Genomic DNA, 16,152 nt, shown 5'->3' with positions numbered 1-16,152 from the left:
ATTATTTTTAATAAAAAAATTAAATTGTTTAGATTAATGATATTTATGGAAATTTGACATAAATATTAATGTAACACTTAATATTAATATTCAATCATTAAAAAAATATTATTAATGTAGTGCTTTTTTAGATGATTAAGGTTGTATTTTTATAGTTATTTTGTATTTACCACATATAATATAATTATTAAACTTATTCATTAAAACAGTTTTTTTTTTCATAATGTATGAGTTTTCATTAGAAACCTCTCTCTCGATATTAATATTATTAAATTAAAACTAATTATTATAAAATTTCCTAACTATGTACATATTAATATTAATCAAAAAGTCATTAATTTAAATAGTTGGTCGTTTTGAACATAGCATGGAAGAAACACTATTTCTATATAATTCAACATGGTAAGAATGAGTTCTATAATAAATGTAACAAGTATTAATAAATACGGTAGGAAGGAGTTATATAATAAATGTAACAAATATGATTAAATAAAGTCGTAATTTCTTAAATTTAAATTAATAAGAAAAATAATAAACATAATAAATATTAAATTATAATTACATCGCTAAGATTAGTTTGGTGGTTGGAAGTGAAAGGGTTAGGATGATTAGAACTTAAAAGCATAGAAATTTAAGTTTTATTCCTATAGCAATTGTCTTTGTAACTTTTTTTATCTTTATCAAAAAAATATTAAATTATAACTAAATGTATTGTGACATATTCCTTTTTACATATTATGCCTTGTTTTTATTATATTTCTTGTTGATATTGTAATGTTGTTGTACATTTGACTATTCAACTATATTTTACATTGTAAGTCAGAGTAAAATATTTTTTACTCTCCGTTTCTTTTATTTATTTTGTGTATATGTTATTGCAGGTGAGACTTAACATGATGTTGATAATGTTGGAGATGAGACTTAAATTTTGTGCTAGGTTCATGCTCTGATAAGATGTGACATTGAGGTGTAGTTAAGATTTAAATTTTGTTATCTGTTCACGTTTAGGATGATTATTAGTTTTTATTACTATTTTCCAATAAATGTGAATAGTCTAAGTAGCTTGACTATGTTGAATCACTACGTCTAACCCATCACAACTAGATTAGGTAGATACTATGTTAGGCCTCTTAGAGTACCTCAAAAACAACTTAAATTAATTTATCAAGTTTTGTCACTTAAACTATAAAAGTTTAGTATTATCGTCAAGGTTAAACAACTTGAGTGTGAGCCTACCATGACCTTAACATCCATATCTAAGTATCACATGGAATTAGCTTGTCAACTTGATACTTTACGTAGTTAACGATTTTACCCATCAACTTGATACTTTACTTAGTTAGTCACTTTATATATGTATGGCTCATACGGATCAACAATTGATTGTTTTACAATCAATATGTGTGAAAAAAAAATATATAAACACTAGAAGGGAGGTTAAATAATGTATATAAAAAAATCGCACAATTTTTCATAATGAAGTAGTAACTCTAATCAAATGCTTAGTATAAATTTTATATCAAAAACACATTTTTGCATAGGATTTTTAGACAAATTAATGGCACAGGTGTTATCACATAATACAAGTATATTATTTTAAATATTAAAATAGTCTTTTAATTGATACTTGATCCATAAGAGTTGTGAGAAACATCCAACTATTGAGATATACTCTGTCTTTGCAGTTGAAAAAGTTATGAAGTTTTGTTTCTTGCTTGCCTACAAGATGAGGCAACTTTTTAAGAATTGACAAGCTCCACTAATACTCTTTCTTTCTATTATATCTCCAACATAGTCAGCATCACAAAATCCTTTTAACCTAAAATTATTATTCCTTTTGTAGAACAAATAAAGGTTAGCAAAACTTGCAAGATAAATAAATATTCATTTAACAACTATTAAATGTGAGTCTGTGGGATCAAATTGAAATCTAGCACAAAGATAGACATTGAACATGATATCAGGTTTACTTGCAGTTAGGTAGAGTAGAGATTCAATCATACATCTATAGATCATCTAATCTATTGATTTAACTGATTCATCTTTTGACAGACTAACAGACAGATGCATGGATGTGGACATTGACTTGCAGACATTCATTCTAAACTTCTGAAGAAGTTCTCTAGTATATTTTTGTTGATGAATGAAAATGTCTTCGTTTGTTTGCTTGATCTCAAGTCCCAAGAAGAATTTCAACTCGCCCATCATACTTATCTCAAATTCTATCTGCATTAGCTTGGAAAATTCCTTACACAGAATTTCATTAGTAGCACCAGAAGTTATATTGTCTACATATATTTAAACTATAATGAAATTTGTTCTAGACTATTTTCTAAGGAGAGTCTTGTCAACTTTATTTCTCACAAAATCATTACTAAGTAAAAAAGTTACGTAGTGTATCATACCAAGCTCTATGAGCTTGTTTCAAACCATAAAGAGCCTTTTAGAGTTTGTAAACCTGCTCTCTAAAATTAGGGTTTTCAAAACCCAGAGGTTGTTTAACATGCACTTTATTTTTAATTATTCCATTTAAAAAGGCACTCTTTACATCCATTTGTAAAAGTTTTATGTTTTTTGTGAGTTGCAAAAGCTAACATGATCCCAATAGTTTCAAGTCTAGCAACAAGAGCAAAGGTTTTAACGAAATCAATACCTTATTGCTGATTGTAACCTTGAACTACCAATCTACCTGATTCCTTACCATTTTACCTTATTTGCTTAGCTTATTTCTAAATATGGTTCCAATCATGCTTTGGCACTAGGGTCTAAACATCATTTCTTTCGAATTGATGAAGCTTCTCCTCCATGACAATGATCCAGTCATTATCTCTTAATGCTTTCGAAGTAACTATAAGTATTTTATAAAAAAAAATTAATACAAGAGATAATTTTAAAATAATCTTATAAAAAAAATATCTTGCACATATATAGAGAAAGGAGTAAAAAATTAAGAGAAAAAATCCTATAAGAGCATCTGCAATGGGGGTTGCTTATAAGCAATCCCCTATGCCACATCAGCTCTGACCCACTTTATGAGTTGCTTAAATTTTAACAATTTTGTTAAAATTTAAGCAATTTATAAAGTGGGACAGAACTGATATGACAGTGATGTAACACGATGTTGGTATTGGAGATGCTTTAAGAAAGTAAGACATTATTCTTATTTGAATACTTTTGTATGCGATTGTGATTGGTTAGACGAAAAAGTGAGACAAGATCTTGGCGAAATGATCTGATTCCATTCCACGCTTAGCAATGGTAAGAAGTTTCAAAATCCAATAGATGAGCATATAATATAATTAATAAGCAAAAATAATAATAAAAAAAGGTGGAACTTAGGTATTGGGTAGTGAGAAGTAGCATTATTATTTCAATGCAATGATATAAATATTAAGTTTTGAAAGATGCAGGAAAGGGATGGACGGCGTTAAAAAGGGAGGGAGTTGGCGTGTGAAGACGGCTCCGTAGAGGACTTTTCAAAATTAGAGAGAGAGAGTCAAAGGAAGAAGAAAGAAATATGAATGGGTGATGGACGAGTGAGTAGAGAGAGTTGTGGAAATAGAAAAAAGAAGGTTGAAGCGATGGGGGAGGGAAACGATGTGTGGGAGGGAGTAATGGAAGCGACGAAGTGGGCGCAGGAGAACAAAACAGACCCTCTGCTATGGTCAATTCAGGTGACATCGATCCTAAACTCAGCGGGAGTGTCCCTCCCATCAATCCAGCTGGCGCACCGCCTCGTCTCCCACATCTGCTTCGACAACCACCTGCCTATCACCTGGAAGTATCTCGAGAAAGCCATGGCGGTCCGCCTCGTCCCTCCCTTGCTCGTCCTCTCGCTCCTCGCCGCCCGCGTCGTCCCCCACCGCCGCCTCCACCCCGCCGCTTACGCTCTCTACATCGACCTCCTCAACCGCCACGCCTTTTCTCTCTCCTCTAACCTCCACTCTCCCAATTACCCCAAAGTCATGGCCTCCCTGCACCACGCTCTCCGCCTCTCCCAGCCCTTCTCCTCGCCCGGCCTCCTTCTCGTTCACTTCGTCTTCGCCGTCGTCTCCCAGCTTCTCGAAGCTTCCTTGGACGACGATGGATTGCTCCAACCCCAGGATGCCTTGCACGTTGATATGCTAATTGACGCTCCTAACCACAATAAGGATGCTTTGCATAGGAAAAATACAGCCATGGCGATTCAGCTTATTGCTCGATTTCTTCACGACAAAGTCACTTCCAGGATCCTCTCCTTGGTTCAACGGAACATGTAACACCTTAATTCAACTTTCACTTGGATTAGGAATTTAGTTACTTAAGTGCCGTTGGTATTGTTATTCAATTCAATTAGAATTCAAGTTTTAGGATTCGTTTGGATAAATTTTCTATAAATATTTATGAGAAGAAAATAGTATGGAAAAATGAAATAACTTTATCTATAAGCTAAATAAATTAAAAATAAGCTTTTGGAAAAGCTAAACATGAGAGGATTTCTATAAATGATCTTATGTATGAGCTAATTTTAGTTCATGGAAAAGTCAATTTCATTTTGTCTTTCTATTTTCTTCTCCCGAGAGTGGTTTTGGACATGTTTATTCATATAGGCTTTTAATGTTAATATTTGTTATGTGAACTATCACGGAGGTAAAAGTCCAATTCTAATTAGAGGTTTAGTCAATGGGAAACCTAATTTCATTTAGTCTTCCTATTTTCTTTACCTAAAAGGCTAAAAGTGTTTCTAGATGAGTTTATTCAAACATGTTTTTAATGTTAATAGGAGAACAGGACTAAAAAAACTGCTTCTAAGTTCTCTCTGATAAGATGTTTTATTTAATTGGTGGATGCTTGTTTGTATGTAGGCCGGCACATTGGGGACCTTTTGTTCACCAACTGCAGCGGCTTGCGGGGAATTCAATACTGTTGAGGAACTTGAAGCATGTTACTCCTGAGTCCCTTGTGCCTTTGAATTTCAACTCCACTGCTGGGATTAAGCTTTTGTCTTCTGAATGGAAAACTACGCCTAAGCTGGAACTGAATGCTGTCATGGCTGCTGGTGCTGACTCTTGCGCAGTTCAATCTCGGCATGATAGTTGGTCTTTGCTTTGGCTTCCTATTGATCTTATCCTTGAGGATGCAATGGATGGCAATCATGTGGCGGAAAATAGTGCTGTTGAAGTGCTTACTGGTATGCATAAATTTGAGCGTTGTAACTGTTACTGCACTTAACTGTATCTAGTGTTGATAAGACTGTTGGTTTTTGATGCATTGTTGAATTGCTTAGTTGAAGTGAATGTTGGCTTATTGCAGGGTTGGTTAAGGCTTTGCAAGCAGTTAATGGTACTGCATGGCACAGTGCTTTTTTAGGTTTATGGATTGCGGCACTACGGCTAGTTCAAAGGGTAAGAACTAAGAACTGATCCAAGGGAAGTTAATTAACTAGAGTTTATTGTAGGTGATCATTTTTTTTTTTTTTTCATGTGGTAAAAGGGGAATTCCTGAAAGCAAATGCAGACTAGTAATTTCATATTTTAGGATAGGGACACACTTTTTATCTTCTTCTTTTTTTATTTATTTTTTATTTTTTATTTTTATTTTTTTTGTGAGAAAAACTGCTTGCTGAACTTAGGCATGTGCTCAATGTAGTCAGTGACTCTAATTTTGCATGCTTTTAGACTATATTAACTTGTCTTAAGATGTACATATTTTTTCCCCTTTTTTAGGAGAGGGATCCTTCTGAGGGTCCTGTACCTCGTCTTGATACCTGCTTGTGTATGCTATTGTGCATTACAACCCTTGTAGTTGCTAACCTTATTGAAGAAGAGGAAGGGGAACTTATTGAAGAAGCTGAGCGGAGCCCCACCAATCAAAGGAAGGACAAACAGGCTTTGGGAGTTCGTCGTGGGGAATTGGTTATAAGCTTACAGCTATTGGGTGATTATGAGAATTTACTCAGTCCACCTCAATCTGTTATTTGGGGAGCCAATCAGGCTGCTGCCAAGGCTACCTTGTTTGTATCAGGACAAAGTGGATACTTGGAATATACGAATGTGAATGACTTGCCCACAAATTTTTGTAAGTAGTTGCTTTTATAAAATGAATCTCTAAAGGTATTTGGTTATAGAAAGAGCTTGTATAAATATCTGCACTTTGGTAGGACTCCTTTTGAGGTTTGTGCAGACACAGGGAGAATGAGGATCACAGTTGGAGGTCCTAAAATAAAAAAGTGAACTGTTTTATAAGAACAACTAAAAACAAATTGTGTCCAATTGTATCTTTATACAGCTATAACTAAAATTTAAGGAAATTTCTTGATAAAAAAATAATGACAATGTATGCCTACTCCTGAGTGCAAGTGCAAACAGGCAATATGGTCCATAATAAGACTCCACTTTCATTTATCTTGTTAATTGTCCTTTAATGAATTTCAGGCCGTATACAACTTGAGCCTTCTCTCTATCTCTATCATGCTGAATTGCTTATCCTAATTTTAGACATCATTATTTTGTCATTTCAATTAAGCTTGGTTCTATGGGATTTAATCATATTTTTGTTGCCAATGATCTAAGTTTCTGTATTCTTTGGTTTATTTTGTTCTCAGTTGTGTTGGTATCATAAGGGTCTTTTTGTGTTTGTCTTGGGCCCCTGATTAACCTCTTTTATTTTGGGAGTGACAGTTCATATTTTGTGTTTTCTTGCAGCTGGTAACTTGAGGCATCTGATTGTTGAGGCTTGTATTGCGAGACATCTGCTTGATACCTCGGCTTATTTCTGGCCTGGTTATGTGAGTGCACCTTGCAACCAGCTACCTCATAGTATTCCTAACCATTTGCCTAGCTGGTCGTCATTGATGAAGGGATCATCACTAACTCCTCAGTTGGTTAATGTCTTAGTTGCTACTCCTGCTTCTAGGTATGCTGCTACCTCATCATTTCTACCCTCATACATTACATGTGCTATGTGAGAGTTGCTTTTTCCACACAAAACTCAAAAAAAAAAAAAAAATCTTGTCTAGTTTTTCTATTTCAAATTTTCATTTCCTTTCAATTTCACTATAGAGTTGCTGCATGCCCTTAATCCATTGAATTGTTCTATAGATTCTATAATGGACCTTTTAGTGTATTTTAGACCATATCTAAATTTCTAACACATTTGAATACCCTTGGTTGATACCATTCAGTCTGCTGGCAAAGATTGGCTTTGCCAATCTTTGCCTTTCATGCATAAGATAGTGTGAGTATTTTGGCATTTTTGTTGTAGGTTTATGTGTCCATTTACTTTAGTTACTTTAAATAGTCAATGTTAGCCTTTTTTTTTTAAGGATATTGGAGATGATATTTAACTTATTTTCTTTGAATTTATAGCCTATGTATTGTGGAGTAAATGTTTTAAGGATTTAACTTTGAATTTGGATTCAAACTTTAGGGAAGTAGAGTTTCTTATTTCTCCTTGTTGATCAAGACTTGTAGATTAGTCTGCTTTTTGTTGTATTTTTATTTTCTCTTATCAAATAAATCTCTAGCCTACTCTAATTTCTTCTACAGTATTTATCCAGCATCAATTTATATTAGCCAACTCCATGTAGTATTGTACTTGAGGGAAAATATTTGTTTTTTCTTGCCTAATAGTTGTAGTTATAGAAAATTGCATTATCACGAAATATAATAATATATTCATCCTGAACTGAAGTTGGGTTGGAATGGGTGTTGATTTAGGTAGAGGTCCTAAGTTCAAGTTGTGGTATCAGGTAATGACACCTTGATGCATAATCCCCTCAAAAAAGAAAAAAAGAAATTCATCGTCATCCTCAGTGTGCTTTGTATCATACTCTTAAAACACAAGCATTTATAAACAAGTATTTCAATGTCATCTTCTATTTTTAATGTAAAAGTGTAAATCTTGTTTTGGTAAGATTATTTTGTTTGACTCCTAGTTGGTTTATGTCCATGTGCATTACTTTCAAAAGAGGGTTTCTTTGTTGCACGTTCAGAGCAATTGGAGTGCTCTTTTGAGCATGTGCTTCTATTTATTTATTTTTTTCCAATTAGTTGTTGAGAGGAGTATTCCTGATACTGCTACTTCTGTATCTGTATTTCTTTTCTCTTCAATAAATATTTTTATAAATTTTTTTGAATCTTTAAAATATATTGTTATTTAAATATAAATAAGTGAACATGATATGAAAAATACACAACATAGAGTTAATATTGAAATACCATAGATATACTATATATATTATTAAAAAGTTGTTAAGGATTCAGCCTGAGCAGGGTAGTGCCTTGTCTATGTGGGCTTTATTACTCCCATCCCCTGTATCTTGGATAAAGGGGCTTTTCATATTGTAAAGAAAATAGAAAATTACTTGTTTCCAAGCAAAGTAGCTATGAATGCATAGATATTAAATAGACTCACACTCAAAGAATACACACACTTATCAGAATGTGTGTTTGAAAGTGGTAGTTGTCTAACTGGGTGAAGTATTGTTTAATACCTGGGCTTCAGTTACACCTCTCTGTTTCCTGAAGTAAGGTATATGAGATGCTCTATTTTGTATATTTACTAGTGGTAATGGAACTGAATTTAAGCTCTTGGATGTCATGTAAGCTTAGCAGAGATTGAGAAAATATTTGAATTTGCAATCAATGGCTCGGATGAAGAAAAGATATCTGCTGCTACCATTCTATGTGGAGCATCTTTAGTACGTGGCTGGAATGTGCAGGTGATCCCATCACCATTTTAATCTGGCTTCTCATAAATAGAAAATCATACACAACTACTTTATTTTTAATTATTTTGTTTGCATCCCCTTCTTTTCCCCTTTTTTGTTTTTTTACTTTCATGATTATAATGATTATCTTTGTTTGCAGGAACACATAATTTTTTTCATCATAAAGTTGCTTTCACCTCCAGTTCCTCCTACATATTCTGGGACTGAAAGCTATTTGATTAGCTATGCTCCATTTTTGAATGTCCTTCTGCTTGGAATTTCACCTGTAGACAGTGTTCACATATTCTCCCTACATGGCGCGGTATGTTCAGATTTAACAATGTATGTTCTGACTCATACATGTACAAACCAATTGGTCTATGATATTTTTTACTCAAAAGTAAACGGAAAGCTAATATGAAGAAGAAAACAGTTTGAGAACACCCCTCCCCCATATGTACATAGACAACGAAAAATTGTGTTATTCAATTTTAAGGTACTATCAATTAAAAGTAATTTTAATTAATCATTTTGGAGAAAGAGATGGGATGATTGATAACTCTTAGAATTTGGGCTTGGGACTTTACTCAATCTCACTAAATGAAGTTATAAGGTGAGAACTGCCCAAGCCTTACAAGGACTACATTATCTCTAGTCAAGAGATTTAGACAAACCCTTTCACACCTAGGATTGGACATATAGTGTGTGGACAGATGCAGGTTGCCCAATAACATCCTTTCATGCCTGGGAATAACATTTAGAGCATAGAAAAATATGGGTGGCCGGTGGCCTGATAATGGATTTAGGATAAGTTCTTATATCATCTTATGATGTGAGCTTAAGGCCTAACTCATGCCACAAGCTCAGCTTGGAAAGTGAGGACTGTCCAAATTTTATGAGAATTCCGTTGTCCATATCTCTAGCCACTATGAGATCTCAATACCACTTTCTCATGGCCATGACCAGACATTTGGAGCATGGACAAATGTGGGTGGCCCAATAATAACACTCCTTCATGCCTAGGAATAGACAGCTAGAGTGTGACAAATATGGGCGACTCAATGACATATGGGATAGATTTTGATATCATCTTAAAATTTGGTCTTAGGGCTTAACTCAACTTTACAAAATCAATTGGTAAGGTGAAAATGGTTTAAGTCTTATATGGACTATGTTGACTATATCTCTAGTCAATATGAGATCTCAACAATAACTATTGCTGCTTTTAGTTTGTTGCCTGATTCTATGTAGTCATGTTACTGTCTTCTTTCAGGTTCCACTACTTGCAGCTGTGTTAATGCCAATATGTGAGGCTTTTGGATCATGTATTCCTAATGTCTCATGGACTGCTGTAACTGGTGAAAAACTCACTTGCCATGCGGTGTTCTCTAATGCATTTATTCTCCTGCTGAGATTATGGCGGTTTAGTCTTCCACCTATTGAACATGTGATGGGGGGTGCAGCAACTCCAGCATTAGGATCACAATTAGGTCCTGAGTATCTTTTATTGGTTCGGAATTGTATGTTAGCATCCTTTGGGAAATCACCAAAAGATCGTGTAAGAAGTAGAAGATTTTCAAAATTGATAAGTTTTTCTACAGAGCCCTTATTTATGGATTCCTTTCCAAAATTGAACATCTGGTATCGGCAACATCGAGAATGTATTGAATCCACCTGCTCTACCCTTGCACCTGGACCTGGAGGGTCAGTTTCTCAGATCGTTGAAGCACTACTAAGCATGATGTGCAGGAAAATAAATCGAAGTGCTCAGACATTGACACCTACAACTTCAGGAAGCAGCAATTCATCCACTCCTTCATTGGATGATGCTTTGATGAAACTCAAAGTGCCTGCATGGGACATCCTTGAAGCGACTCCATTTGTTCTTGATGCTGCTCTTACTGCTTGTGCTCATGGAAGACTCTCTCCTCGTGAATTGGCTACAGGTTTGCCCAGTTTACTCGTGGATATATTTAAGCTTTTTATTTTTTAATTTGCTTTTATCATTATGCATCATTGAGAACTATTCAGGATTACTGAGGCTTTCATGCTTTAAAATGTGAGAGTCTCAGAGCTATGAAATGAAGATGTCCTGTGAAAAAATGAAAGATTGAACATGACTTGATTCTTGGAATAACTTGGCAAGTGAAAGGCTGAATACAAATGTTTTCTATAAAAAGAGATTATATACCAAAATCTCATGCAACTGTCATTCACTAATTATCCTTGTCCATTCATCAGTGAAATAAATACAGTATTGTCAAGAGTTTTCTCAGTTAAATGTGGGAAGCATCCTTGTTGAGCTCTGGAGTTTCATAATATAGGATTTATGGTCTGTGTATTGGCATTTAGTTATTGGATAAAGGTGTAGGAATCTGTGAAACAAACACTAGACAAGGGGTACTGGACATCACAACTTAAGCAATTCAGCAGAATTCATAATATGCTGCTGATAGTAATGATAATTCATATTATATTACTGAAGTACATTTGATGTGCCACTAAAAATGACTGGAAGTGACAAAGTGATGCCTCCTAAGTTTCTAGTATTGCTAATTTACTATTTTTCTTAAGGGGACCAAACAATGATTTTTTAGAGATGCAGTATTATTTTTTTTTTTGGAGTATCTCTTTTTTTTTTCTTCTTTTTTTTTTTTTTCCTGTATTACTTACAGTTATAAGAAGGAAAAGCAATTTAAGGGCTGGCTGTGTGTGTTCTGTGGTTTGTGACTCAATTCTGAGCCCCAAAAGTTACTTAGGCTTTGGCATTGCATTCTGGTGGGTTGTAGTTGTCTGCTCCTCTCGTATACAGCAATACCGATGTTCTTCCCTCTTCATTCATGTAGCTGTAATACAAAATAACACTAAAAACTGTATAATTCGGGTATCACATCAGATAGGCACAAAGAGATTACATTTACGTGGTTTATAACTCTTTTTTCAAGCCTTCTTGATTTTAATTTTCAAGTTTCATAAGCTTCCTCTCTTGATTCTCTTCTTTAGTTGGACTGGACACCGCTTTGTTGTTGTAATAGTTTTTTGGCCATGGCAAAGACACTTAGTTCAAGATCTTTTTCTTTTAGAATTTACATTCAAATAAAAGTAGTGTTTGACCTGGATTTTTTTGGAGATTTTCTTTTCCTTAAAAGGTGTCGTGGCAAACATAATTTTGGAGCTCTAAAATAAAAGTAGAAATGAGGAAAAAAAATGTAGCATAACATGAGCTAAATGGTGGATCTTCTGCTTCTCTGTTTTGAAAGCACACCTCCCTCCTTGCCCATGTTCTCCCTGGTGACCATTATATTTGACATGAAGCTGCCTGCACTGTGCCCTTCCCCAATTTCTTCTCCTTCAAAGTTGTGATCTGCTACTATTTCCTCAACATCACTCATTTCCTTGTTTCGTTTTTCCACCTCATGGGGTTCATCCTCAGTCTCAGCCACAATTATGTCATCCTCAAAACTCGCTCCAATTTATATGACATTTTTCATGGTACCAAGCTCCATATCCACATTCTCAAAGCCATGCCTCCCGATGGCATCTTGCTCACTAGTCTTGAGGATGAATACGGAGTATTGACATGTTTGGAGTGCATGCCAATTGTTTGACAAAATCTCTAGTAATGTAGAAGTTTACAATTAAGGTAAAAAACCATAAAATTACCAAATAACTTTAGAAGGTATTATTTTTAACTTCAACTTAGTAGTATCTTTTAAGATAAAAAAAAGCTAGGCCAAACACTAGGTAAATCCATGCTTCTTTAAGTTGGTATTGACTAATTTTATTTAATGTATTTTAACACAAAAATTGAGTTTGGGAGATAATTAAGCTAGGTTGCCATGTTTTTATTTTTGAAGTTGTTTTAAGGCTGTTTGCGTAGTAATTCTCTGCTTGATCTTTATTTCAGGTCTCAAAGATCTTGCTGATTTTCTCCCGGCAACTTTGGGTACCATTGTAAGCTACTTATCAGCTGAAGTAACACGTGGCGTATGGAAGCCTGCTTTTATGAATGGAACTGATTGGCCCAGCCCTGCGGCAAATTTATCTACAGTCGAACAACAAATCAAGAAAATTCTAGCGGCCACAGGTGTTGATGTGCCAAGCCTTGCCATAGGTTTGTTAAGTTTACTTTACTTATCTGTGGAAATATTAATTAAACGGAAATCCTTAGTTTAATCCCTCTGTGCAATTCAAATTATCCTTTCCTGGGTGATTCTTGCAGCATGTCATTTTCTTCCTATAGACCAACTAATTTGTCATGTTTTACATTTTCATAATTGTTTTGGGAAGTAATTTGTGGGTGTTGAATAAGTCCTCAATTAGCTACCAGCTATATGACGGACATAGAAATAGCAACTTGCTGTATCTCGAGTTTTTGGCAGACCGTGTTTTTTGTTTTCTTTTTATTTACATGGACATAAGGTTATTAAATCAATTAGTTGACACTACAATTTTAACTGCTGCAAGCAGATGGGAACGGTCCAGCTACACTTCCTTTGCCATTGGCGGCCTTTCTAAGCCTCACAATAACATATAAATTGGACAAATCTTATGAGCGCTTCGTTGTTTTGGTTGGCCCATCTTTGATCGCTCTTTCTTCTGGTTGCCCCTGGCCATGCATGCCCATTGTAGGTGCTTTGTGGGCTCAGAAGGTTAAGCGTTGGAGTGACTTTTTTGTATTCTCTGCCTCTGCAACTGTCTTCCACCACAGCAGGGATGCTGTAGTTCAGCTCTTAAAAAGTTGCTTCACCTCCACCCTTGGGCTTGGTTCTGCCTGTATTTATAACAATGGTGGGGTTGGCACTCTCCTTGGTCATGGTTTTGGTTCTCACGTTTCTGGAGGGATCTCCCCGGTTGCTCCTGGGATTTTCTACTTAAGAGTTTTCAGGTCTATTAGAGATGTCATGTTCTTGACAGAAGAAATTGTATCTCTTTTGATGCTTTCAGTTAGAGATATAGCAAATGGTGGATTGCCCAAGGGTGAAGTGGATAAGCTCAAGAAGACTAAATATGGAATGAGATACGGACAGGTTTCTCTTTCTGCATCAATGACACGCGTTAAGCATGCCGCTCTTCTTGGGGCATCGTTTCTTTGGATATCTGGTGGTTATGGTTTGGTTCAATCTTTGTTTACAGAAACACTACCTTCCTGGTTTTTATCAGCCCAAGGGTTAGAGCAGGAAGTGGGAGAATCTGGAGTTGTAGTTGCTATGCTGAGAGGTTATGCACTTGCAAGTTTTGCCGTACTTAGTGGCACATTTGCCTGGGGTATTGACACTTCATCACCAGCATCAAAACGACGACCAAAGGTTCTTGAGATTCATTTAGAATTTCTTGCAAATGCCCTAGATGGAAAAGTATCTCTTCGCTGTGATTGCGCAACTTGGCGTGCATATGTGTCTGGGGTTATGAGCTTGATGGTGAGTTGCACGCCACTGTGGATTCAGGAACTTGATGTGGGTATGTTGAAGAGAATAAGCAACGGATTAAGACAGTTGAATGAAGAAGACTTGGCTCTGCGCCTATTAGAAATTAAAGGGACAAGCGTCATGGGTGAGGTAGCTGAAATGATAAGCCAAAGTAGATTTTAACGGCCCACAACTTGGTGTATGACCTTTGACTTTGGGATTTTGTTACTCATATCAGGAGGAAGAATGGCACACTTGATTTGCTACTTGCTACCTTTTCTGTACATAGCAATGTAAATTTCATAATTTTGTATTATCCCTTGAATTTAGAGACTAGAGCAGTTACGTTTAGCTAACAGTAAAAACCTCTGATCATAGTTTTATAGCAATTATTGTATTCATGTGTACTTATAGCATTCACAGATTTCCTCGTGGGTCATACGAGAATTTGTTTTTTATTTTTTTGAATATTCCATAAAAAAATTCTGGATCATTGGTCATACATTTTTTAACACTTGGTATATATATATAGAGATAATAATAAAATTATTTTATACATTGATTTAAATTAATGAAATAAAGTATCAAATAATTTTAAGATTTTTTTAAAAAAATTTGTAGACTTATTTATATATTGATAATTTTAAATTTGATGGTTGGATTATTAAAATTTGATATAGAGAATGAGTTATTGAATGAAACAAATAAACGAATCTCTACTTTTATATATACTAGAGGGGCGAGGCACTTAGTGCCTCCAATAATTACACACAGACAAATATTAAAGTTGCAGATAATTTTTTAGAAAAAATATAAAAAGATTTTTTTTAATATATTTTAAGGGATATAATGATGAACTAAAAAATGGAGACTAAAGGGTAGTTACCAAAATATATTCCTTTTATAATAGGTGTATATATATATATATAATAATAATAATAATAACTTATATTTTATATCAAATTTCAATGATCTAACTGTTCAATTTCAAGTTTTTAATGTATAGATCAAATTTGTAAATTTTTAAAAAATTAGAAAATTATTTGACATTTCGTTTCATTAATTTAAATTGACGGATAATCATAAAATTCTTTTATACGTTGATTTGAATTAATGAAAGAAGTATCAAATGATTTTTATTTTTTTATTATAAAATTTGCAGATTTAATCTATACATTAAGAATTTTAAATTGAACGGTTGAATTATTACAATATAATATAGAACATAAGTTATGAACGGAATAAGTTTAAGTAGATTTACTCTTAAAATAAATTGATCCCTCCTTTCTCTCTCTATATATAGACAAAAAAAAATTAATTATCATGATGAAAAAAAATGTTAGTAATATATTCTTTTACACACTCTTTAATGAATTTTATAATCAGATGAAATTTATTGTAAAATCTAAAATTTGGTGAATTTTATATTTTATTTAATAATTTTATTTTCTAATTTATAATTTTTAATAAATTTTAATTAATAAAAATGAGTGCAATAAAAAGTATGTTGTTAGCACTTTTTATTCTTTTATGAATTTGGAGTATTTCTAGTTGAAAGTTCGTAAGAGTTCAATTTTTTTTTTTGTTGATATTTGTTTTTCATAAACATGAACTTGGGAATAGAACCCGTGTAACTTAATTATATGAAATCAATGAGTTATTAAAAATTTCCAAACACCTGACCCCAATTGTCAACAAGTAACGCGTAGAACGATGGAGAAGAGACATTGGAAGACGCGTAATGAGATGCTTTTATATGAAAAAAAAAAATAACAAAAAATATCTGCGCGTAAAGAGCAATAAAATTTCTTATACAAAGAGACCCATTATAATAAAATTTAATATTGTTTACATATCATTAATTTTACTTTTGTATATTATTAACACGAGTGAACTCAAGTTTCAATAAAATAATAGTTGGTTTGAGCGTTTTAAAACACAAATTCAACACATCAATTTTCTAAAAAATTCTTATGTCATATCAACTTACTATATTTATATTTTTCTCCTTATCTCTTCTACCAAGTGTCATATAACATTTTTAATAAAATTACA

General features: G+C 33.9%; 1 protein-coding gene across 1 annotated transcript; it reads left to right on the top strand.

Annotated features, from left to right (window-relative positions):
* Nucleotides 1–3,433: 3,433 nt before the first annotated feature.
* Nucleotides 3,434–14,504, top strand: LOC109818525 (mediator of RNA polymerase II transcription subunit 33B). The gene is made up of 10 exons (XM_029268875.2): nt 3,434–4,255; nt 4,845–5,170; nt 5,293–5,384; nt 5,706–6,057; nt 6,684–6,894; nt 8,587–8,701; nt 8,850–9,011; nt 9,963–10,635; nt 12,597–12,803; nt 13,160–14,504. Exons 1-10 carry the CDS (start codon nt 3,522–3,524, stop codon nt 14,278–14,280), a joined length of 3,993 nt encoding a protein of 1,330 aa, XP_029124708.2. The 5' UTR covers nt 3,434–3,521; the 3' UTR covers nt 14,281–14,504.
* The last annotated feature ends 1,648 nt before the right edge of the window (nt 14,505–16,152 follow it).

Source organism: Cajanus cajan, chromosome 2 (genome assembly GCF_000230855.2).
Source record: "Cajanus cajan strain Asha chromosome 2, NIPB_CcT2T_4, whole genome shotgun sequence".
Lineage (NCBI taxonomy): Eukaryota > Viridiplantae > Streptophyta > Magnoliopsida > Fabales > Fabaceae > Cajanus > Cajanus cajan.
Note: the sequence above shows the minus strand (reverse complement) of the source record. Positions and strands in the feature narration are given on the sequence as shown.